Source organism: Rhamphochromis sp. 'chilingali', assembly GCF_963969265.1.
Source record: "Rhamphochromis sp. 'chilingali' genome assembly, chromosome: 10".
In the NCBI taxonomy this organism is placed as follows: domain Eukaryota; kingdom Metazoa; phylum Chordata; class Actinopteri; order Cichliformes; family Cichlidae; genus Rhamphochromis; species Rhamphochromis sp. 'chilingali'.
In genome coordinates this window covers 3,895,740-3,918,597 of record NC_137937.1, presented here as the reverse complement: position 1 = coordinate 3,918,597, position 22,858 = coordinate 3,895,740, and the positions used below count along the sequence as shown (strand labels likewise).

The 22,858-nt window shown below is 41.0% G+C and overlaps 2 protein-coding genes across 4 annotated transcripts in view; one reads left to right on the top strand and one right to left on the bottom strand.

Annotated features, from left to right (window-relative positions):
* The window catches only part of piwil2 (piwi-like RNA-mediated gene silencing 2), a 41,200-nt gene extending 32,540 nt beyond the window's left edge, over positions 1-8,660 (bottom strand). The window contains exons 1-3 of one of the 3 annotated variants that reach the window (XM_080894217.1): positions 8,433-8,660; positions 1,235-1,353; positions 9-455 (exon numbers count right to left, since the gene is read on the bottom strand). In XM_080894217.1, the coding sequence (XP_080750343.1) occupies positions 9-431 (423 nt within the window). In that variant the 5' untranslated portion in view covers positions 432-455; positions 1,235-1,353; positions 8,433-8,660. Of the gene's footprint in view, positions 1-8; positions 456-1,234; positions 1,354-6,995; positions 7,089-8,432 lie in introns of those variants that run through there. The other 2 variants (XM_080894216.1, XM_080894218.1) reach the window with 2 other exon arrangements.
* A 5,207-nt stretch (positions 8,661-13,867) lies between these two features.
* Positions 13,868-22,858, top strand: part of htr7c (5-hydroxytryptamine (serotonin) receptor 7c) — a 36,124-nt gene continuing 27,133 nt past the window's right edge. Inside the window, exons 1-2 of the mRNA XM_080894901.1 lie at positions 13,868-13,952; positions 14,079-15,285. Of these exons, the coding sequence (XP_080751027.1) occupies positions 14,828-15,285 (458 nt within the window). The 5' untranslated portion in view covers positions 13,868-13,952; positions 14,079-14,827. The remainder of the gene's footprint in view (positions 13,953-14,078; positions 15,286-22,858) is intronic.

Below are 22,858 nucleotides of genomic sequence, written 5' to 3'. Positions count from 1 at the left end.
GTTCGCACCTCTTCTTTTGTCAAAGTAGGGCTTTCTCCCATTAGAGCTGGCATCATTGTCTCACTTGGAGGTGTGCGTCCTTCCTGTGGATCCAGTCTAAGTACGCCTGCACTTCTCGCCACTCCTACCTTTGATTCAACTGCTGGGACGAGCAGCCCTCTGGCTCGGCCAACTACTATATCCTGTTGCGCCAACAGTGCTCTACCTCTTCCTACCACAGGTTCAGTAATGGGGACAGCTCCACTTAGTCCCAGTGAGTTATCACTGAAAGTAGGGAAAGCCCTGCCTCGTCCTACAACAGGTTCTTCTGTAGAGAGCAACAGCCCTCTACCACGTCCTACAGCAGACTCCCCAAGCTGTAATCCTCTTCCTCGTCCCAGCCAATGGGCACCCATCTTCTCAGTGAGATCAGGAGGCTTGCCTGGATCCATCTGATCAACTTTTACCACTATCAGCTGTTAACAGCAGAGGAAAAAAACCAAATAATAAAGTTTGTAGCACATTTCAATCATACAATAATAAAGGAAATGCATGGCCAGGTTCAAATACACTTCAACTTTCCTGAATGCTGAAAAAGCATTTCAGTTAAACTTTGTGATGTCTGTTTAATTCAAAGGAAGGTTTTTTCTTCCGGTGCAAAATGAGATCATTATGCAAATTAATACCGTCCCTGTTATCAGTCTTCTATCAGACTACGACTGAATGGGGTCAAGTTGGCAATAACATGCAATCCATTTTTGACAATACTGCAATGAACTGTGACAACTGTTGAAAATCACATATCTGTTACTGGCTGTATCCCAATTCAGGGTCTGCAGCCTTAAAGTACGCAGCCTCAACGATCCTCAAGGGCCGTGTACTCAAAGACCGCTGAGGCCGGAAGTGGGAGGCTTGTGAAATGGGACGGTCTAGCCTCTGTTGCGCTGCCCAGGTTGCCTAGCAACCATGATACTAACAGCTGGAAAAGTGTCATACAGCTGTGTTTGACAGAAATAAAGGAGAAAATCTTCTGTTCATTTGTTTGTTTGTTTCTACATGAGCTTTGATCATTCTCCGTAAGATTAAGCTCAGCTATTGAACGGCGTATATTTTAAAGTAAAGGCTTTAAAACCAAGTTAGTACAAACGTCACTAATGTCACATAACTTTGCCGACATGTGGCCAACAGTAATGTTTAATGTTCTTCGTTATTAAACATTTGTACATAAATAAGTGACATAATATTCAGTACTTACTTAAAGTTTACTCTTCGGGCGCCCCCATCCGCCGTTTTTTTTCGGCAAAATTATCCACACCCACTGCCGCGCTATGCATTCTGGGATATGTTGGGCCACGAAGTCTACACTGCCACAGCCTTAAAATTCAGGGAAATGAAGGACGCATTTCAGGGCCGCATTTCGAGCAGCCTTTGAATTGGGACAGCCTTCGGCGCGCCGCTGTGACGTAATCGGCCTTGAAATGCGGCCTTTAAGGCTGCAGACCCTGAATTGGGATACAGCCAATGTCTGCATACACAGAAATTTCAGGGTTCATCTGCCTTTTTCAGGGTCAAATTCAAGCACTTTTTAAGCACTTTCAAGGTCCCTTTTCAAGCTTTTCCAGCACATCCCCACCCCCGCCCCCCCAAAAAGAATGCATGTTTCAATTCGCATCACCTCAGTAAGACCATGTGAAAATGAAAACAAATCAACCTAGGTGAACTTAAACACCTTTGTTCCCCTTTTGTTAAGACATAGAAAAACGCACCACACAAAAATACTGCAAAAGAAAACTGTCGCCTTATATACATAGTGTATAAACTCAAAATGCACATTTCACTTAAAAATTAAGATGTGAAAATGTGAACAAATCAACTTGTTAGAGATATTCTTCTCCTGTTGAACCCCCCCGTTGAAACAAAAAATAGGAGGCAGATGTTTGTTTGTTTTTTAAGTTAATTCCCAAATAAACTGTTTTTTGCTAACTAAATTGCTGTCTGTATTATTGCTGAAGTCCTAAACGATCACCTTTAAAGTGTTTGTGCTACAAACATCATGTACAGTCAGACAGGCATGGAGAGCAGCACTGACTGGGAGGCTTTGAACAGATCACATAGTTCAATTCAACATATAAGACTTTAAGGATGCACAAGCATCTGCTTAAAATCCATTGAATTTATCACCTGTGATATTATTATGTACAATTCCAATGTATTTTGTTCATCTCCCTTAAATAAACAGGCAGCCTTAAAATATGAAATATTCATATATAAATACACATAAATGTGTGTACTGTCTGAGTGGCTGATTGTGCCCCACAGGCCTCAGTGTGAGCTTGAAGACATTTATAATGTTTAAGTAGTTTAATGTGTCGGTGATGACGATAAACACATTTTGAATGAAAGCCGGGGAACTTTGGTAGCACAGAAACAAGTGGCTATTCTTTGTGACCATATGGATCACTCATATTACCATTATTTCACCCAAAGGCACCAAGTTAATGCTCAAAAAGCTGCAGCAATACACACAAATATAAACAGTACTTGGTGACAACTTTGCTTTTAGCCTCTAACCCTCTGGGGTCCAGGGTACAATTGGCCATTTTTGACTACTTTTGATTTGGCCTCTATATTTTACCTTTAAAAACTGTTTATTTTGCCAATCTGTTATTTTCTCATTTTGACAAACTGTATCAGCACAACTTATCCAAATTCAGACAAAATTTAAAATACGAGTAGAAAGTGATATTTTGACTGTAAAAACCACAAGCATGTTTAACGAATCATTTTCATAACTTGAAATGCAAATAGAAATTGTACATTTTTTTAAAAATATGCACAAGTTTTGCAAACAACAAAGTTGTGGAACTATTTACCTAAAAATGCAGCCAAGGCTCAGACGTTTTTTATATAACCATTTTAAACTATTTACAGGTCTGACAGCAGGTGTGTCACTCCTGTTTTCCATGTGGAGACAGCGTTTACACTGCAAAATGCCTTTGGTGGCTTTTTTGCAGCAACTGTGACATTCACTAGTAGAACTGACACACAAAACAAAACAATGACTACACTACACACTAACTACACAAGACAACACACTAACTTGAGACTCCAAACGCGGTAAACGTCACAAAGCTCTCACGTATCAAAACTCTCTCTCTCTCGCTCACTCGCTCTCTCTCGCCAGTCACTCCTAAAACTTCCCCCTCTTCCCAAACGCCACATGTTGCCATATCATTTTTTGATTGGTCGACATGGTAAATTTTTCCACCAATAGGGAAGGAGTGGTTTTTCTTTTTTCACTCAAAAGCAAAGCGTGTTTGCTAGCGTTCTCCTTAGAAAACACAGTTTTTACCGTTTCTTCCCGGAGTAAACGCCACTGTTTTATTCAGAAAACAAAACATCGGTTTTACATGGCCTATCAACACAGTTTAAACACTGGTATATAGTTTGAAGTCCGCACGTTCGACCCAAGTTGAAATGGAGACTCTGGGTCCGTCGACCCCAGAGGGTTAATCAGAAAGCCTTAAGTTAGCTAGTTATGTATTGGCTAATGTTTAAAGCTTTCACTTGAGTAAATTAACTCACATTACTAAGTAACGTTAGCTAAGTTCACAGCATATTCCATAATAGCGCTGCCATACTGCATCACACTCAGTGCATTTCAATCATTTCTCCAGTGAGTTTGATAGCTAGAAAAATAGGTAATTGGTGTCGCCATAGAAAATACAATGATCTATCAGATTTCCCGGCACCCGTCCTGCAGAAGGATTTCAGTAGTGATGTGCGATACCACTGATTTCCTTTCCAATCCGATACCAAGTAAAATTCAGGGTGGTATCGACGATACTGATGCGATACCGATACTCAAAAACTTAATGTTTCATTGTATTTCATAATACAATATAGAATTGCAGTATGTAAATGTAGTAATAATATAGCTTCACAATGATTACAGGACATCAGACTACTTGTTCTTATTGCTTAATGATGCAGAATAATCATATAGAAATAAAAAACCTGAAGTTGTGGCTATTTGAACATGTTGCCTGCCTGCAGCACTAAAGGACTCCGTGAGAGACGTCTGTCTCGCCCTAGCAGCACCTGTCCCTGTCCTCACCTCCTCTTCAGTTCGCCTCAACATAAGCTCATCATATTCCGTGATATGATTAGGGACGGGTACCGGTATCCGGCACCGGTTCTGACATAAACGGTAGTAACCAGACCGAAAAGCAGCGCACATTTCGGTGCTTTTTTTTTCCCTGAGATGTGATACACTTCAGATTCTAGCCAATCATTTTACGTTTCCAAGGACAGTAGGCGGGCCCAGGTACGTGCGTTCTTTTAGAGCAGAGGCGCTACAGATTAAAAATGCCCAAGGCGAAGCGGTCAAAATTTGGCTGTGCTTCACAGCAAAAGATGCAAACTCAGCAGCCTGCAACAAGTGCTTTAAGAAGATATTGTGCAAAGGAGGTAACACCTCGAATCTGATGAAACACGACGCATAGCGGGGTTTTTTTAAAGCCGAGAAATGCACCGTACCTACACGGGTGTGGTGCCTGTTATCGGACCCTGAGTTAGCAACATCCCCCAAGAACCCGAAGAGGAGAGTCCTGGCCCCTAGCCCTGCCAGTGTAGCAGAAATGATGACGGATGATGTTAGCAGCAGCAGCCATTCTTCTCTGCGTGAGTAGCTTAATGTTGTTCGTGTTTAATTTACGTTATGTACGCTAACCACTAGGGATGGGTACCGGTGTCCGGTGCCATGATGGCACCGGTTCTGACATAAACGGTAGTAACCAGACCGAAAAGCAGCGCAAATTTCGGTGCTTTATTTCGCTGCTTTTTTTTCCTGAGCTGTGATACACTTCTAGCCAATCATTTTACGTTTCCGAGGATAGTAGGCGGGCCCAGGTACGTACGTTCCTTTAGAGCAGAGCTACAGATTAAAAATGCCCAAGGCGAAGCAGTCAAAAGTCTGGCTGTACTTCACAGCAAAATATACAAACTCAGCAGCCTGCAACAAGTGCTTTAAGCTGATACTGTGATACTGTCAAAGGAGGTAACACCTCAAATCCGATGAAACACCTGGCGATGCATAGCGTTTTTTTAAAAGCCGAGAAATGCGCCGTATTTGATAGCTTGCTGCGAGACCTCACACCGTGCACATCTACTGCGGGTGGGTTGCCTGTTATTGGACCCAGAGCAACATCCCCCAAAAACACGAAGAGGAGAGTCCTGGCCCCTAGCCCTGCCAGTGTAGCAGAAATGATGACGGATGATGTTAGCAGCAGCAGCCGTTCTTCTCTGTGTGAGTAGCTTAATGTTGTTCGTGTTTAATTTACGTTGTGTACGCTAACCACATTATTACATTAATGCATGTAAGGTGAACTAGCAAACACCGTCGTGGATACATGCGGCTGTCTTCTTGTTTGATGGCAGATGCTCCCTTCACCCTGGCCAAAAAGGCTAAAATGACCAAAGAAAAAGTGGAAAACAGTTAAACATGAGAGGTTTTTGGACAAAGTTTGTGTTTTTTCCATTGTTTAAGCACTGCTTCCAGCCAAGAGTGATACCATATATGCCCTATAGCTGCAGGAAGGGCTAACATTGTTATCTTTTTACAAAAAAACAGCTAAACATGAGAGGTTTTTGGACAAAGTTTGTGTTCTCCATTCTTTAAGCACCGGCACTGTTTCAAAAGTACCGGTTTGGCACTGGTATCAGATAAAACCTAAACAATACCCATCCCTAGATATGATTTACTCTGAGGTGTTTGACGAGGTTAGTGGTGTTGCCACAACACCTCACTGTCTTGCCACATGTATCGCAAACCGCGTCTTGGCTGTTTGTGGAGGTAAAATATGTCCACGCATGACTCTGTTTACGCTCAGCCATTGTTGTGAGTGCGCACGCCAGGTGCAGTGTTGCAAACTTAGTGGCTTTGTCACTATATTTACCGAGTTTTCAGAGCCCCTTAGCAACTTTTATTCTAAAAAACAACAAGTGACAAATCTGGTGACTTTTTCTGGTATTATTGGAGACTTATTTATGACAACTTTTTGACGTGAAAGCGCGTATCTTTCTTCTCAACAAGCAGCGGGTGCTGCTGTGGGCACCTCGCCCGTGCCAAAGCGCTCACAGGCAGAGGATAGTCCTCCCCCAGCTGCTATCAGGGCAGGAGATGTTCCCACCTATGCGTCCAAACTGCAAATGAATCGCGTATGAGTGAAGCCTCTGCTCCCGCACCGACTGTAACGCAATCAGTTCTTCTTTTACTGTTATGTTGTTTTGTGGATCACAAGGTTTAAAACTACTTACACACACACACACACACACACACACACACACACAAAGTAACTCCACCAGAGTGCCTTTTTCGGGTCACTTTTGCCGGTCCAAGCGCAGATAAAGGAATAAGGTTGGAATTGTGGCACAAAAACAATAATCGCTAAAAAAAATAATTTGTAATTCTAAATAAATTCTAAATGCATTTAGGACGTTTTTTTTACTCACTTTATGTCTCTTCTTTTTTTCTCTCCTACAACGTGGGTTTCAATGATATTAGCATGACCAATTATGCAAATTAGGCGATGACGTCGTTTAGCGACTTCTAGAGACTTTTAGCACAGCCAATAGCGATTTTTCTTACTGAGGAGTTGGCAACACTGGCCAGGGGCTGCGACAGCCGTATTTCGCATATGACTATGGAAGGCGTAAGAGGAAGTAGTTTCTTCCAATTTAGACGATCTGAATGATATCCGGTTGTTCAGTGATGACGCGACGAATCCTACTTCCGGGTCTAAAGTAGTCTGCGTTTAATATGGCTTTTGTGTTGTTAACATGTTTAATGTTATGTATTTTCTTCTATTTGATCTCAAAAAGCTCCTAAAACAGTCAGTGATCCCTGTTGACCTCCCTCGGCTTTTATTACCGCTAATCATTTATTTAAGCTCAGTTTTTAAAACCCTAGGATGTAACTACAGTCCAGCCCATGCAGCAGTATATGAATGACTAACCTCGTATTGTGGATGGATTATCTCAGTTGTTCTCCTGGCTGAAGTTTGGTCCTTTTACAGCATCCTGCCATGCGATTACATTTGTTTCTGACCACCGAGAACACTCACGTTAACTTTTATCGAGTGGAAAAAAGGTTAGCTTGTTTATATTATGCTAACATAGCTGTGTCGCTAGCGGTCACGTAGCACATCATTATATACCAGCTAGCCCAACTTCAGTAACCCTACAAACGTCACTGCTGTTTAGTTTTCTGTCTTCATTTATGCTGGAAGTGATAACAGAGCTGTACGTTTTAATTTGTTTCCAAAACCCCGCAGTCAGGACATGCTATATTGTATTTAGATAGAAGCTAGCGAGCTAACTCCCTGCTAACTTCTAACTCCGTTAAATGTCATAAATTCGGTTTTCATGGATGCCTGGATGTTAAACTCAATTGTTACACCTGGTAGAGCAGAACGCTGATCATTTTATTAAAGATGAAAGACTTTAGACAGTTTTCAACTCTCAGTAATGCCATAGTGATCGTTTGATATATGGACCTGCAGCGGAGTTTAGACCCAGACACGGCTAGTGACGTCAGACTGAACAACCGGATAGTTTCTTTCCACTGTGTTCCTGTTAATGAAAAACTACAAATTTACCCCAAAGTACTAAAATATCGATATTTTAATATGAGAATGATTCTAGAACATAAATTACTGGGGTCGGAAGAATCGATATTTCAATATTGATCCGCACATCACAAGATTTCAGTGATAAATTATGCTTAATGGCACAAACACCTTCATATAATACTGTAATTCATACGCTTTTCAAGGTGCAAGGCTGTTGCAAATAGAGTTAGTTTTAACACCAATGTCCACCATAGCTTTATTTAGAAATCCCCACACTAACAGAAACTATAGGCGCGCGATATTTGTTTACTTGTTCTGCCCGTGAACATCGTCTTTACGGATAAAGACACGCTGACCATGTTCAACTGACAACTTGTAACAACACTTTAATATCATTTATTTTGGGTGTGTGCTACTTTTATCGAGCCAAAAATAATGGCGCCTCATTTCACTCGCTAGCTTTTTAAAGCAGCACAGGCGCTTATATTATATAATCTGCCTACTCATTTGCTACCGAATTTAGCTGCCAGTGGCTTGAACCGTATAATTGTTTTTTAAAGAGTCATAATATAAACATTTTCCTACGCGCTCCAACAATATTATTGTAAAAAAAAAAAAAAAAAAAAGCTAACAGCTGCTAGCTAGTAAAATCAAAAACTGCTAGCTAGCTTAAACACGTGTTTAAAACAAGTGCACAGCTGTCAACCACTACAAACTAAATAAGATTGAAAAAATTATCCCAGAAACCCCCCCGCTGTATTTCAGTTTCGTCATAAACGGAAATATGGTCTTAGCTCTTAAATTTACAGCAGGAAAACTTACATTTAATTGACGAAAATACTTCTGTCCTCCCTCACGTATCAGTCTAATTAATCCTCCGACGGAATCCAACAAGTGACAAATGGTGTCCGCCCTGCAGCATCCTGATTGGATAGTCAGTGCTGTCCGGGGCAGGGTATTGGTTTATTAATCCTGTCGATCAAAGGAGCTTGTAAAGAAAAGCATCTGGACTTCTTTAAGTTGCTTGAAGACGTTTCACCTCTCACCCGAGAAGCTTCTTCAGTTCTAAGGTCAAATGGGAGAGAGTCCCAGATTTAAACCCAGTGGGGGTATCCCCCCCAAAGAGGGACAAAAGGACCCCCACTGGGTTTAAATCTTTTCTTTACAAGCTCCTTTGACTAGGATGACCTGGATGACTGAGAACCTTCACAGACAGATCCTGTCGTTCTTTTATCTAGTGGTTACTATCTGCATACCTCACCTAAGTTGAATTAGAGAAACAATGCCGTTAATGTGATGTAATGAGCAAGTTAAGCTTTCATCTCATTTGTTTCATCTCATCTCATCTCATCTCATCTCTAGTATCCAGAAGGGGACATTGAGAGGCAGATATCTTTCCAAAGTCAGACTTATACTCATTGGCTGTGAAAGCAGGAGCTGTCATCAAGGGTCGAAAAACCACCTTCTACTGCAACTACACTATGTTCAACAGGCAAAAATATCAGTAACCACACACAACACACACTAACAACAACAACAACAACAACAGCAAAAAGCCTATTTCAGCACATATGATGTAACCTACACCAAAGAAAAGGAAATACAGCTCAATAAATTTCTCACAACCTTACAACAGTGTGTGAGACCAATAAAAGGAAATTCTCTGAGTTTTTCTCAGCTGTTTTTCAGGCTTGTTGTATTCTGTTAGAGAGGGAGCTGGGGAAATTCTATGGAAATAATTCTGCATTACTTTTGCAGTATTTGTGCCAAGTTTGAGACATGCGTAATTCATGTCTTTTTAATTTTTTAAAATTCTTTTTATCCGACATCAAAATGTCTTTATGTTCTTCTTCTTCTTATTATTATTATATTTTATAAAATAACGTTTATTTAATATTATTATCATTATTGTGTTTTTTGTTTTGTTTTTACAAAATTCTAGCTTGTAATTTCGTTAACTAAAATATTGTTGTTTCCATCTAGTTTTAGCTCTGAGTTTAGTTTTAGTCAACTTTTTTCAGATGGTAACACAATTTAATCTCTAAGTTAGAGAATGTGGGATCACATTCTCACACTTCTACTGTTACCACAAACGCCAGGATATTTGCATGCATTCTCTCATCCCATTCCTGTTTTCTTATTTGAAAATACTTGTTTTTCAATGTCACTTCTTATTTAAGGAAGGTTAACACTTTGTTGTAAACATCAAGAACCAGGAAATAAATAAATTAATAATAATAATAATAATAATAATAAAAATAAAAATACCTGAGACAAACATAATAAATACTTTTTTGCGGCTAAACAGAACTGTCTTTTACAAACTAGACATTTAATTTTAGATTTAAAATGCACATTAAAAGAAGGCGGCTAAGCAGTCTTAAATATATAAAAGCCCACAGAGGTTTAGGTTTTCAGGTCACTGGTCAGACATATTAGCAATTAGTCTTAAACTAAATTGAAATAATCCCAAAAATGCTCCCAGAGCGTGTGAGGTGATGACTTTGTGCTCACACAAATTATTCAGTGTTATAGAAAGTAGCAAGTTTGTCTGCTCCTTATATTTGCTGCTATAATCTTAAATAATCACGTAGACAGTAAAAAAAACAGACACACATCTTTACGTTTTAAAGGATGTGATGCCATCTATCGACGAATGTAGGAAACTGCAACATAGAAGAAAAGAAGTGACCTTCCCTCATGAATGTAAAAACCAGCTCCCAGCATTTCCTCCGGTTGGCCAAACTGACAGCTGAATGAAGCAAATCTGACAGCAGGAATTCTCATAGTGTCTGTAATGTTGCAAACATTGCAAAGTAAATGAATGAATGAATAAATAAATGCAACATTCACAGTGCGTGCTGCATATTTACTCGCCTTTTCACTGTTTGCCTCTGAAAAAGAGGCTCAGCAAAATGTCAGCGTGAAAGAAGTGGTGCTTATAGCAGTAAGAGGGCTTTGTTATGTTTGTTTGTTATGTTCTAATTAGAGCAGTTCAACCTCTGATGGGGGCTAATCCGTAATTGCTGGCCTTTTGAGAGGAAACTCTCCAACCCAGAGGAGTTTGAGGTACTTTTGGGTTTGTATTCACACTCAGGAGTTATTATTACTTGATCTACTTTAATTAGATGCACTAAGCAAGCCACCTTCCCTTTTAGCTGTTCAAGAAGTCATAAGCAGAAACATGAGGTGGATTGTGGTGTTGCCCAGAAAAAAGTACAGATAAAACGTAGGAAAGCTTTCTGCCACGTCCCAGGTGTGGACAAATTGTTGGCATTTTCTCTGTATTGTTGTAAAGCCTTATCTTACAGTATAAAATACCTCAAGGTGTCCGTTGTTGTGATTTGGTGCTAAATACATAAAACTGAACTGAATTAATCTGCTAGACCTTAAATGCTGACACATAAATTGAGCAGAAGTGAATAGCGAGAATGTGCCAGGTGTGTTTTGAGTGTTTCTGTACTAGTGCAGATGCACATTTCTGTCTTTTAAATATGGTCAATGTAATTTAATCAGCAGTTAATCCTTTTTTAAAGCCTCACTGGTATTTACCTCAGGTTTATTGCTTTCCTAACTATTACTGTCATTTCATTTCTGCATGTCTTCAAGACAAATTGGGATTTATTGTCAGTGTTTGTACAGTTCAAAAACATTTCATTGTTGATTTGGTGTCTTGCCAGGTTGACTTTCGAGATGCGCCATTTGTACTGGAACTGGCCAGGCACCATTTGTGTTCCAGCACCCTGCAAATATGCCCACAAACTGGCTTTCCTGTCTGGCCAGTACCTACACACGGAACCGCCCATCCAGCTCTCAGACAAGCTCTTCTTCCTTTGAGTTATTTAAGCAAACTGCTGAGGTCGCAGCAAAACAAGCTGCTTTTAACATTACTGGAAGACCAGAATTAATATACATACATATCTGAAGTCAGCCTGCAAGAAGTTTCTTACTGTTAAAAGTGAGTTTTTCCTCCCCACTGTTGCCAAGTGCTTGCTCAATAGCGGTCATTTGATTGTTGGGGTAGGGTCATTACCTTACAATATAAAGCTCCTTGAGGTGACAGGCAGGTAATAAATATGGATCCATTAAGTCCATGAGGTTTGGCATGTCAAAAAAGAAGGGGATCCAGGTGTATTCTGGCACAGAGTTGCATGCTGATTTGCCAGCATTCAACTCCCAGCGACTCTTAACAGCGTTGGCTGCAGATTTGCGCTAGAATGAGGAGTAACTTTTCTAATTTTTCACCAACTGAGAATGAATGTCAGGTCATGAACCTTTATTTTGTAACTCTCCTTGAGTTATTTTTAAAAATGACTTGCGGAGTAAGCTGCTAATAGCAGCTGAGAGTAAAGGCCACGTTTGAAGAGCAGAACACAAACCCGAGAATCTCCGACTGATGTTTGTTCAGATGAATACATATCAAAGCAGTGATTTTACTTAACGGGCTTTTTAGGATGCTGCTGCAACTCCCTTTTCTTTCTTTGACTGAAATATGCTCTTAAATGCTTATTCTTGCTTTCTAGTAGTGACCTAGATTAGATCCAGATCACAACACACACTGTTAGTGAAGTTCTTTTAGCCATTCAAATCCTGCTCGCAGTGCTGATCAGTTTTTATGTTTTGCTGTTTCAATTATTCAGATGTAAACGTAGACTGAACGTAGCTGCTGTATTACTGAGATGACACCGAAACTCATATGCATCTAACGTAGCGGTGCTTACATGTGGGGCCTGCTCAGCAATAAGGACACTCTGTTGTTTGTTGGTAATTCTTTTGGCCTTATTTCTCAAACAAATGTGTTTTCCTGCTCTGGTCCTCGCTTACATTTTCTTGTCGTGATGAAATTACCCGCTTCTTGCCCGCTTTCTGCCCGATTGTCTCAATTTATTAAGGTCATGGTTGCAAATCTTCAATTTGCTGCCAGGAAAACCAAGATAAACAATGTCTGACTGATGAAGAGGGACAATCTCCACCTGTCTGCCTTCAGCCATAATCTACATCTGAAGAACAGATGTTGAGCTGACTGGCTGATAGCATTATGCTTGTGCATTTCAGAGGCACAGGTGAATGCCAAGTGCAGTGCGCTTGGACGAGATCGGCGGGTTACTTTTGACAGCATGATTTTAAAAATAACTGGCGAGCCGGTGAAATTACAGGTTAAAGTGTAAAAACCTGATGGGCCGCCCAGATTTGTGGAGTGAAAGGAGCATGCTTTCTTAATGTTTTGGTTTCATTAAAGTTCTTACAGCACAGCTAGAAGGGATCCAGCAAAAGTCCCACGAGCTCACATGGGGGTTTGTTTATTGGACAGAGTAATCTGACATGCAAACAGGCCACGGGGCGATTGTTGTCAGGATGAGACAACAATTCAAAGTCACCTTCCATAACTGGTGCAAATTATACATTTGCTTTTGCAATTTGAGCTGTTTTAATGTTGTATCCTGTTGCACCAGGTTTACTCTGGACCTCAATATACGTTCAGTTGTTGGAAGTGATGCAGATTTATCCATGCACTGGTGCATGGATACTTTATTGAAGAAAATAAATCACTTCTTATTTAAGGAAGGTTAACGCTTTGTTGTAAACATCAAGAACCAGGAAATAAATAATAATAATAATAATAAACCAAAAATACCTGAGACAAACATAATAAAAAATTTTTGTGGTTAAACAGAACTGTCTTTTACAAACTAGACATTTAATTTTAGATTTAAAATGCACATTAAAAAAAAGACCAAAACCTCATTTGGAAATGGCTGTAAATGTTTCTTGTTGGATAGTGAACTGAGCAACTACAAAGTGACAAAAGAAATAAAAAATAAATAACAACCCCTCTCAGTGCAGGACCTTGAGAGGGGTTCAGACAAACAGTGACACATTGACAGCATACCTTGCATAAGGCGGAAACCCTGACATCTGCACTAATGTCCTAAGCACAAATGGGCCAAATTTCCCTGACAGCAAGAGGTCTAGCAGAAACTGCCAGTGGTCACTGGCAATAATCTGGTGTGACAATCATTCCTGACCTGTCACTCAGGTAATGGTGAGTAAAAGGCCAAGGCTGCGGTGGTCTGCACTAGGCATGAAAGTGGTTGTGGGGAGGGGACAACTATGACAGCACAGGCCCTGCACAGCCAGAGGGGACAAACAGACCACAGCTGCTCCTGCTGCCTGGACGGTGATGCAAGCGGCCAAAAGTCCTGGGGAGCTTTCCCACATCCCCCCAGTGTCTCCCAGCGTCATCAGCATTGCTGGATTTTCTCTTTTGATTTGTCTTTATGCTTTTCTCGGAACCATGGCGACCAAGAAAAGCATCAGGACAAAAGCACACTGGGAGAAAATGTACCTTTTGTTAAGTGGTTTTGCATTTTGAGTGTCTAATGTGTCCTACTATTAGAAAACGTGTTTTTTTGCATGTCGGAAGCACTGGAAGAATGCCCTTAAGTTCATTTCCTGTTTCTTTTTCAGATTTGTCATGCAAAATTTACTGCAGGATTTTTTTCTCCATGAAAGACTGGATCGTTAAGAGCTTTAAAATAAGCAGCTGGGTTTCAAGTCAGCTCTTTCTGACAGCAATATTGTTTAGAAGAAAGTAAAGTTGCATCGTTTTCCAAATACGAACTCAAACATATTCTGTTCATAACATTTGTACATCATATCTTTTTGAGGGGAGCCCTGTGGCTAGATGCACCAACATGCACATCACTAATAAAGGTTTTTCACGCTCTACCCTCTCTCAACCCACCGCGAAACCACTTCTGTAGGCCATATGCGTGAAGTTCTTAGGCAGTCTCTGCGTCCTAGCACATGCGTCACATTGATAGGTGCGGTTTGCGCATCGCAACTCCCCAAAGAGGCAAGTCCATATTTGTCGAGGTGATGCACTGAGCAGCAGGCATTTCTGGAGTAGCTATATTTAGATTCTGCAACTTTTTTCCTGCTCCCTTCCTGATTGATCATTTTGGAGAAGTTATATTTCCCTATAGGAATGTACCACGTGTCCGCATAGCACTTCTTGAGACGAATCATTGATAAACAGAAGCCAGTTAAGAACCCTGTTGAGTTGCTGGCAGCTCCGATGTGGTGCAGCTGCAACACACTCGACGTAAAACCGCTGGGTAGGAACCGACAGCAGGGTACACACATCCAAATATGCGCGTAACTGGAGTGCTCTGGCGAGGCCACCCTTGCACCCCTATCCGGATAACATTGTCGTGATGTTCAATATTTCGGGGATTGAGCCCACTTTTAACAAGAAGGAAGACAATTCCGAAGTTATCAATGGCTCTCTGCAGCTTCTCCTCGTCACCATCAGCCCCACAGCCATGTGGAACGAGTCGTGCGGGGAGCAGCTTCTGGATTTCACTCGCCCGGAGAAGATCGTTATCGGGGTGATGCTGGCGATCATCACGGCGGTCACAGTGATGGGAAACACGCTGGTGGTGATCGCGGTGTGCGTGGTGAAGAAACTGAGACAGCCTTCAAACTATCTGCTGGTGTCTTTGGCGGTGGCTGACCTGTCAGTGGCCATAGTAGTCATGCCGTTCGTGATCGTGACAGATCTCACCGGGGGCAAGTGGCTTTTTGGGGAGGTGTTCTGCAACATCTTCATCGGCATGGATGTAATGTGCTGCACTGCCTCCATCATGACCCTGTGTGTGATCAGCGTGGATAGGTAAGTTTCCAAAAGTTTTCAAAGCACCGTATCAGAGCTGCTTTCGTTACTGCTTTGATGACTTTCGTTATGCACAGGTACCAAAATTACGCACGCAGCGCGCAGCGCGTTAACTGAAGCCAGGAACAGATCAAGCAGCAAATGAAGTAATGATCCGCAAGCGGAGCGAATGAAATAACTGTTGTTCTGTGAGACATTCACACGCGTTTGCGTAGTTATTTGTGCGGTTGAAGCCACTGGAGCAGAAGATGAGTTCATAGACTGTGAATGATGTACAGCAGGTTTTATTCATTAGCTTGACCGGACCACGGCAGCAGCATTTCCTGTATGCTTTGAGGATCAGCGCCCATTGACCTTACAGCGACTATTTCCTTTATAGATGACTTACCAATATCATGCAGGTCTGCTCCAGTTCATGTAGGTTGCCCTTCTCACTGTTAGTCTTAACAACAAGAACAAAGCAGCGGGGAAAATTCCCTTTAAGTGCATGCCGCAGTACACGGTGCAAATTTCATATTAGAAATCTGAACTGGGTTTTTTTGTCACACAAAACACACAAATAGGATCTTTCAAATGTATTTTTTGCCCATTTTCTATTTGTCCCTATTCATGAAACTGAATTTCCAGTTAATTGCTTTACATTCCACTTTCAAAATGGGGAATGTAAGACCCCAGCTCTCATCCCCACACACCAAAATCCCACTGCGCGTCTCAGGTATTGGAGTGACTGCTCACAAAACCTGAGCTAACTCTGCTAGTAGAGAGAAATGAGAATTTTCCACTGCTCTCAATACAATCCACACTGTGATAAACATCAGGTGATTGGTGTAACTGATCTGCCTCTGTAACCATAACGAAGGAAGAGGCTCATGGTTGTATTGATTAACTGATTATCTCCCTTGACTTTCCAATCAGATGTTATTACCTCAGGGTATTATGCTCAGAATTATGCATGTTTCCTGTGTGTGAATGAGTGAAGCACGTGGGGCTTAAGTACGCTTGATAAGCTAACGATATTATGGGAGGAACTGGCTCACAGATATCACACTGTGATACTGTGATTGCACCAGTCAGCTGTAGTAAAGCTGACAGAAGTATGAATGTGTTTTGGGCTGGTTGATGAGTTTGGATAGAGGCTGAGGGTTATGTTTGGCCACTCAAATCCCATTTAGGGCTTGAGGAGGCCCCCTATGGAACCACGTGGAACCAATAACATGTAATATTGCTCAAAAGTTTGAAGCCACTTTAAACTTTAAATAGTTCTTATTTTTGAAAAAAAAAAAAAAGAACTATTGAATGGATCAAGGCATTCCAGTTTCTTTTTGAAACGGAAGTTCTAAAAAAAAATGTAGGCCTTTGCCAAAAACCTAAAAATTTGATGCAAGATTGCATCCAGTGGTGTAAAGTACTCCCCTGACAGAACTGCCAACCTGCACAGCTGAGCAACAAGAGACGTAAAGCATATCTCTGGTTTAAGAAACAGATGCCTCATAGATTCTCAGAGGCCTCTCTTGGATGCTAAGTTTGACTGCAGAGCCACAAAGAGGAAATATTTCAAACATGTCAAAGAACACGGATATGGGACAGGTGGTGAATGGAGGTTTCAGTTTTTAGACCAGGAAGAAGAACATCTGTGAGATGCAGAACCAATGAAAGGTTTGTTGGAGGTGCTTGATGGGATTTTTCATGTTCGCTGAAAAAATGGGGTGCCTTGGTGGCACATATTTTCTCCATTACTTTGCCATACTCTGTGAACATGGCCCGATAAGAGCCAATCTCTCCAAACAGTACAACAGTACGCTCATGCAAAGCACAGCTCTAAATATGAAGAACGTTTGGTGCATATGAACTGCTCAGGAAACCAATTCAGCAAGTAGGAGGTACATCAGGAAGCATGGGGTTAATGTCTCTAGATGACCTCAATGAAGACAGAATGCCAAATGTCTGCTGGACTGTGGTTTGTGCAAATGGAATGGAAATCCTTTGAAAAAAGCAAAATTTGAAGGACAAAAAAGAATGGTATTAGAAATCATAACTGCCTTTTACAAATCATTTAATGACTAAAAGTATGATTAAGAAATTTTCTGTGTGAATCCAAACTTGTACATCACACAAGCTGAACTCGTCGGAGCCAGTCTGAAAAGGATCAGAGAGACTGTGGCTAAAAGGCTTTGCTGATCTTAGCCACTTGCTGTGATTATAAATGTGGCATGCTCATACTATACACTCAAAAAGGACAGATGGAGCCACCTTTGAGCAAGCGTGTCTGTAAAAACACAGCGTCTAATTGAATCTGTAGCCGTGAAATCAAAACCAAGTCACAGAGCCACCATGACTGCTTTCTGCATCTGTCTGACCTTCCCCAAGCAAACGACTGAAAGAGAATTTGAGCTGACGTTGTATCAGTTTAGGTTTGTTTTCATCCCTAACAACAGCTCTACAGGCAGTTCCCCCGAAGTGTTTGTGTCGATCTCCATGAAAACAGAGTCAGTTTAATTAAACAATGCAGTGTGTGTTGGGCATATGATTCACAACAGGAAGTGTAGAGATCACTCATTAGGATGAGACTTACCAATTAGACGCATGATTAGCTGTAATTAAGGGTCTCTCGCAGTCGTCTCAGAGTCCCAAGGACATGCTTTCTAAAAAAAAGAGAAGCTCAAGAGCAGTGCTGCAAATTGACCAGATGTGTCTGCAGCGATTATATGCTCCCTGAAGCCTAGGTGTTCCACAACAGAGAGGACTATTGATTTTCTCTCAGAGCTCATTTAGATTTAAAGGGGAGAACGTGCAATGTATATGCCAACATAGAAGGACAGTCTCTAGTGTAAGTGGTTGATTCATTTATGATCCTGGATTTGACAGAGTTCAGCGATGGTGTTTCAGTGTGATCGCTGTCATCCTGGTGGAAAACAGTATCTCCGTAAGGTCTTATCATTCATCCTGTTAGAAACGTGGCACAGGAATGAAGCTGTGCTGAAAGAAGAATCAGAAGCAAACGTAATGTCACATATAAAAACAAAAGTGTGTCCCTTTAATAATTCTTAGCCTGATCAAAGGCCCATGCTATTGTATGTTTAGTCAGTAAGGCAATTTACTGGTGCACATTCATAAAGAAATATGTAATTAACTAAATTACCAGCCAGCAAAGTAAGCCTCGGTCTAACTCCAAGGTCTCAGTCTCTTACCTCTGCAATTTGTGCCTCCTAAAAATGACTTGACAGATTGAGACTTGAGCAGGAAGCATTTCCTGTTTCGGCGAAGAAGTGAGAGAAAACTCACTGTGACTTCAAAGGGTTTCAGTCTTCTCACATTAGCACAACAACATCATGGTGTTAATAAAATGACCAGATAGGAACTTTGTGTGTTTCTCATCTAATCCAGCAAGTTAAAAATAAAAATAAAAATCAAACTACTAGAAAAGTTTTAGCAGGAAACAATCTGGCAATCAGAACTGCAGTTTCAAGGCAGAGGGCCAGTAAGAGACAAATAAGGGTTATTTTGAGTTGTGGCTCATGCAAAGCTACGTTAACAGAGTCCAATAACAAAAATAGAGAGCTGGAAACGAGCACAATAAAACTACATCCATGATGTGTCACTTCAAATAATTAGCTCTGATCTTCTTTGTTTTTTCTTTGCTATTTTTCTCCTTTGAGTCTCTGCTTCACCACAAGTGACTTATGTTTAGATAAAACTCATTTACATTTCATCAGGTACATCAGTTCCTCTGCTCGCTAGTGCAAATATTTAATCAGCCAATCACATGGCAGCATCTCAGTTCATTTAGGCATGTTGATGCAAGTTGACCACATCTACATACCAATTTGACGATCAAACTGAGCATCAGAATGGGGAAAAATGATGATTTAATTACTTTAAATGTGGCATGGCTGTTGGGGCCACACGGCCAGAAACTGCTGATCTGTTTGGATTTTTCACATCTTACAGAGAATCTGAGAAAGAAAATCAAACATCCAGTGAGCATCAGTTCTCAAGGGAAAAACACCTTCTATGATGCCAGATATCAGAGGAGAGGCCAGACTGCTTTGAGCTGATAGGAAGGTAATAGTAACTCAAATAACTAATAGTGACAAACAAGATATGCAGAAGAGCATCTCTGAATGCACAGCGCGTCAAACTGCTACAGCAGCAGAAGACCACACCGAGTGCCACTCCTCTGAGTTAAGAACAGGAAACTGAGGCTATAATTCACACAGACCCAGCAAAATACAACAACAGAAGATTGGAAAAATGTCATCATAAACAACATGAAAGCATGGATCCATCCTGCCTTGTATCAACAGTTCAGGCTGCTGGTGGTGCAACAGTGTGGGGATATTTTCTTGGCACACTTTGAGTTCCCTCCCTCCCCCCTCATCCTTTCATGACCACAATGTACTCATCATGATGGTTAACACATGCCCAGCAGGATAACAACATGTCACAAAGCTCAAATCATTTCAGAGCAGTTTCTTGAACACAGCAGTGAGTTCGCTGTACTCAAATGTCCTCAACAGTCACCAGATATCAATCCAGCAGAGCATCTTTGGGATGTGGTGGAACAGGAGGTTCACATCATGTATGTGAATCTGACAAATCTGCAGCAACTGTGTGACGACGTCATGTCACTATGGACCAAAACCTCACAGGAATGTTTCCTGTGTCTTGTTCAGGCTGTGCCACAAATAATGAAGGCAGTTCTGAACCCGAAAGCTGTCCAACCCAGTACTATCAAGGTGTAACTAATACATGAACTGGTGAGTGTATTTGATTAGTGCCACCACGAGGAGTCATGTTTTAGAGACTCTGGTGAGTCAGGTATGTGGCACAATCCTTTAGGAGCACCTATATACAACAGTGTAATAAAACATATTGATATTTGGTGCTAAAGTAACAATAATTGTGTGTATATTGCTCTATCAATATCAAAACCCTCATTATTCCATTGAATGCACTGAATTACTGTAATTTAATTAAGAAATTATTATTAAACTTTCTAGAAAGATTTGACTTTCATTTTAAAAAAAGCACCGTTCTATGTTAATATTTCTGTTCTAAATATGTATATTCTAAATGGTAAATGTGCGCCCCAGGGTGGCTGTGGCTACAATGTAGCTTGCCATCACCAGTGTGTGAATGTGTGTGTGAATGGGTGGATGACTGGATATGTAAAGCGCTTTGGGGTCTTTAGGGACTAGTAAAAGTGCTATATAAATACAGGCCATTTACCATTTTTATTCTAAACAAACAACCTGCTGCTGTACTCCCAAAATACCCAGTAATATCAAAAGCTCCAGTTAGTTTGTACTGTTTGTGCAAATGAGACTTAGAGTTTCACTGTAAAAGCCCGTTAATCACCTCCAGCCTCTTTAAATGGAGAATCAGTAGTGCAAATCGAAGCTAACACACCAAAGCATGACCCAGTCACAGCAGAAGAGTCAGTCTCTTGATGTGTTGTGAAGTGAAGAAAAGTGAAGTTACATATCCAAGGCCTCCTGCCCGAACTAATGCAGGCCTGCTCCTTCATACAGCGTTCCAGCATGCACTTTCAGGAGCAGCCTTCATGCCCACTTCCCTAAAAAGTTAGTATCGCTTTAGGCTACATTCAGTTTTTACCTTCACTGAGAGTAATATGTTGTACGCTCAATAATTCAAAAGTCAAAGATGAATGATTTATTCACAACAGTGGGAAGCGAGGAAAGTCCTTTTTTCTGTATAGTTCCCCAGAAGTCTAAGAAAAGACGACTCTGAAGGAACGGAGGAGTGGGGCTTGTTAAATTTGCAAATCAAATGGCTTAACTGTCAGTGAACTTGTCTAAGACGGAGGGGATGTAGGTCAAGAAAAAAAATATCACAGGAATGCAGCGAAGTAAACTTTTCCATCAAGGTTCAGTCTAAGTGCAACATAGGTGTGATCACACCTGTAAGCTCCTGCAGGGAGTGCGATGGAAGTATGTCAACCGGTTCTCCACAACTGATAATATTTTTTGTGTGCACTTTTGTCCCAGGAGAGACTTTCTTTGCTTAGAGCAGCTGGGAAATGTCCACCTGCAGCACCACGCACAGATGACTTGACCTCTGTGATGTTTCCTGTGGTAATAAGCCACTTTCCCGGGCGCTATCCGCTCCCCGCTTGTTGGCCACCTCTCCAAAATCTGAAGGAACAGACATCTCAGACGAGGCCTGTGCAGTCAGATCATGCCCATAAAGATGTGCTTAATAAGTAAAGAAAGTGTGTTTTGGGATTAAACAGGATGTCACAGTGAATTTTTAATTCCTGTGGACCAAACCAGGTTAGAGAAAGTGCTAAATTTGAGAGGTTTTAGAGACCACACGAGACCCACTTCCTGTTACAAACCTCTACCAACCTTTTACTCCGAGAAGAGAAACCACTCTTGTGTTTAAGAGGAAACAGTATTTACTTTTAAAATGCATCACTGTTCCTGCCCTGTAAACAAACACTTCTTCTTCTAAAGCAAACTGCTGTCAGTGAAAAACATTTCAGAGCAGCATTAAATAAAAATACTGGGAGCAGCATTTTTTCTTTTTTTAGATCAAGTTAATCATTGATAAATCCTGCTTACACAACGCACCATAACCATCCTGTTTGATGGTCTGTTTGCGTTTTATTAGAGGGGCACGCAAAGCGAAAGACAAATTGCACATTGATCATGTGACGGGTGAGGTGTGTGTGGGAACGGACCTGTAGGGGTTTAAAATAACTGAGAACAAAAAAAAATCAAAGAGAAGACAGTGAAATTATAAAAATGATCGCATTGTTGTATTGCTGTTTGCTATTTTTCAGCACACGATGCAGGCAAACATGATCATTATCCTTATTGTTAGTTATATGCTTTCCACAGCATGTCTTCTAGCCTGTCTTCCTTCTCTCGTGGCCTGTGAAAAGAGAGTTTTTCCTCCCCACTGTCGCCAAACTGCTTGCTCATAGGGGGTCATATGATTGTTGAGTTTTCTCTGTATGTATTATTGTAGGGTCTTCCTAACAACATAAAGCCCCTGTGGGACTGTTGTTGTGATTTGGAGCTGCATAAAACTGAACTGAATTACAGCTAAGTCAGGTCCAGTACGCGTCAGTCACAGAGTGTCATGTGCATTCATAACATTTGGAAGTTACATTAATGAAGAGATTTCAGTTTGCTGATTGAGATTTGTCATTAAATGCACTTAAAAGGACTGATTTCAGCATTGTTTCAGGATTGATATGAATTCATAAATGAAGAAATTAAAACTCAAAACAGTGGTCCAATACGAGAACATAAGGGAGACTATTGCAGTGACAGTGTCTAATTTTACTGTATATACTGTTGAAAACTGCACAAGCCACAAATATGAAAAGATGTGAAACATGAGTGGTGGTTGAGGCAAACCTAACCTCAAAATCTGGGTCTTTACAATCTGCATGGTAGCGTGCGCTCTGTGCTTTACCCCGATCAGTCAGATCAACCTGCAGGCAAGCAAGCTTGTTAACAGAGAATGCCACTAAAAGTGACACAGATTATACCAACCTGACCCCGTCACTGTCATCTGACATTTTACAGTTTTTGTATATTCT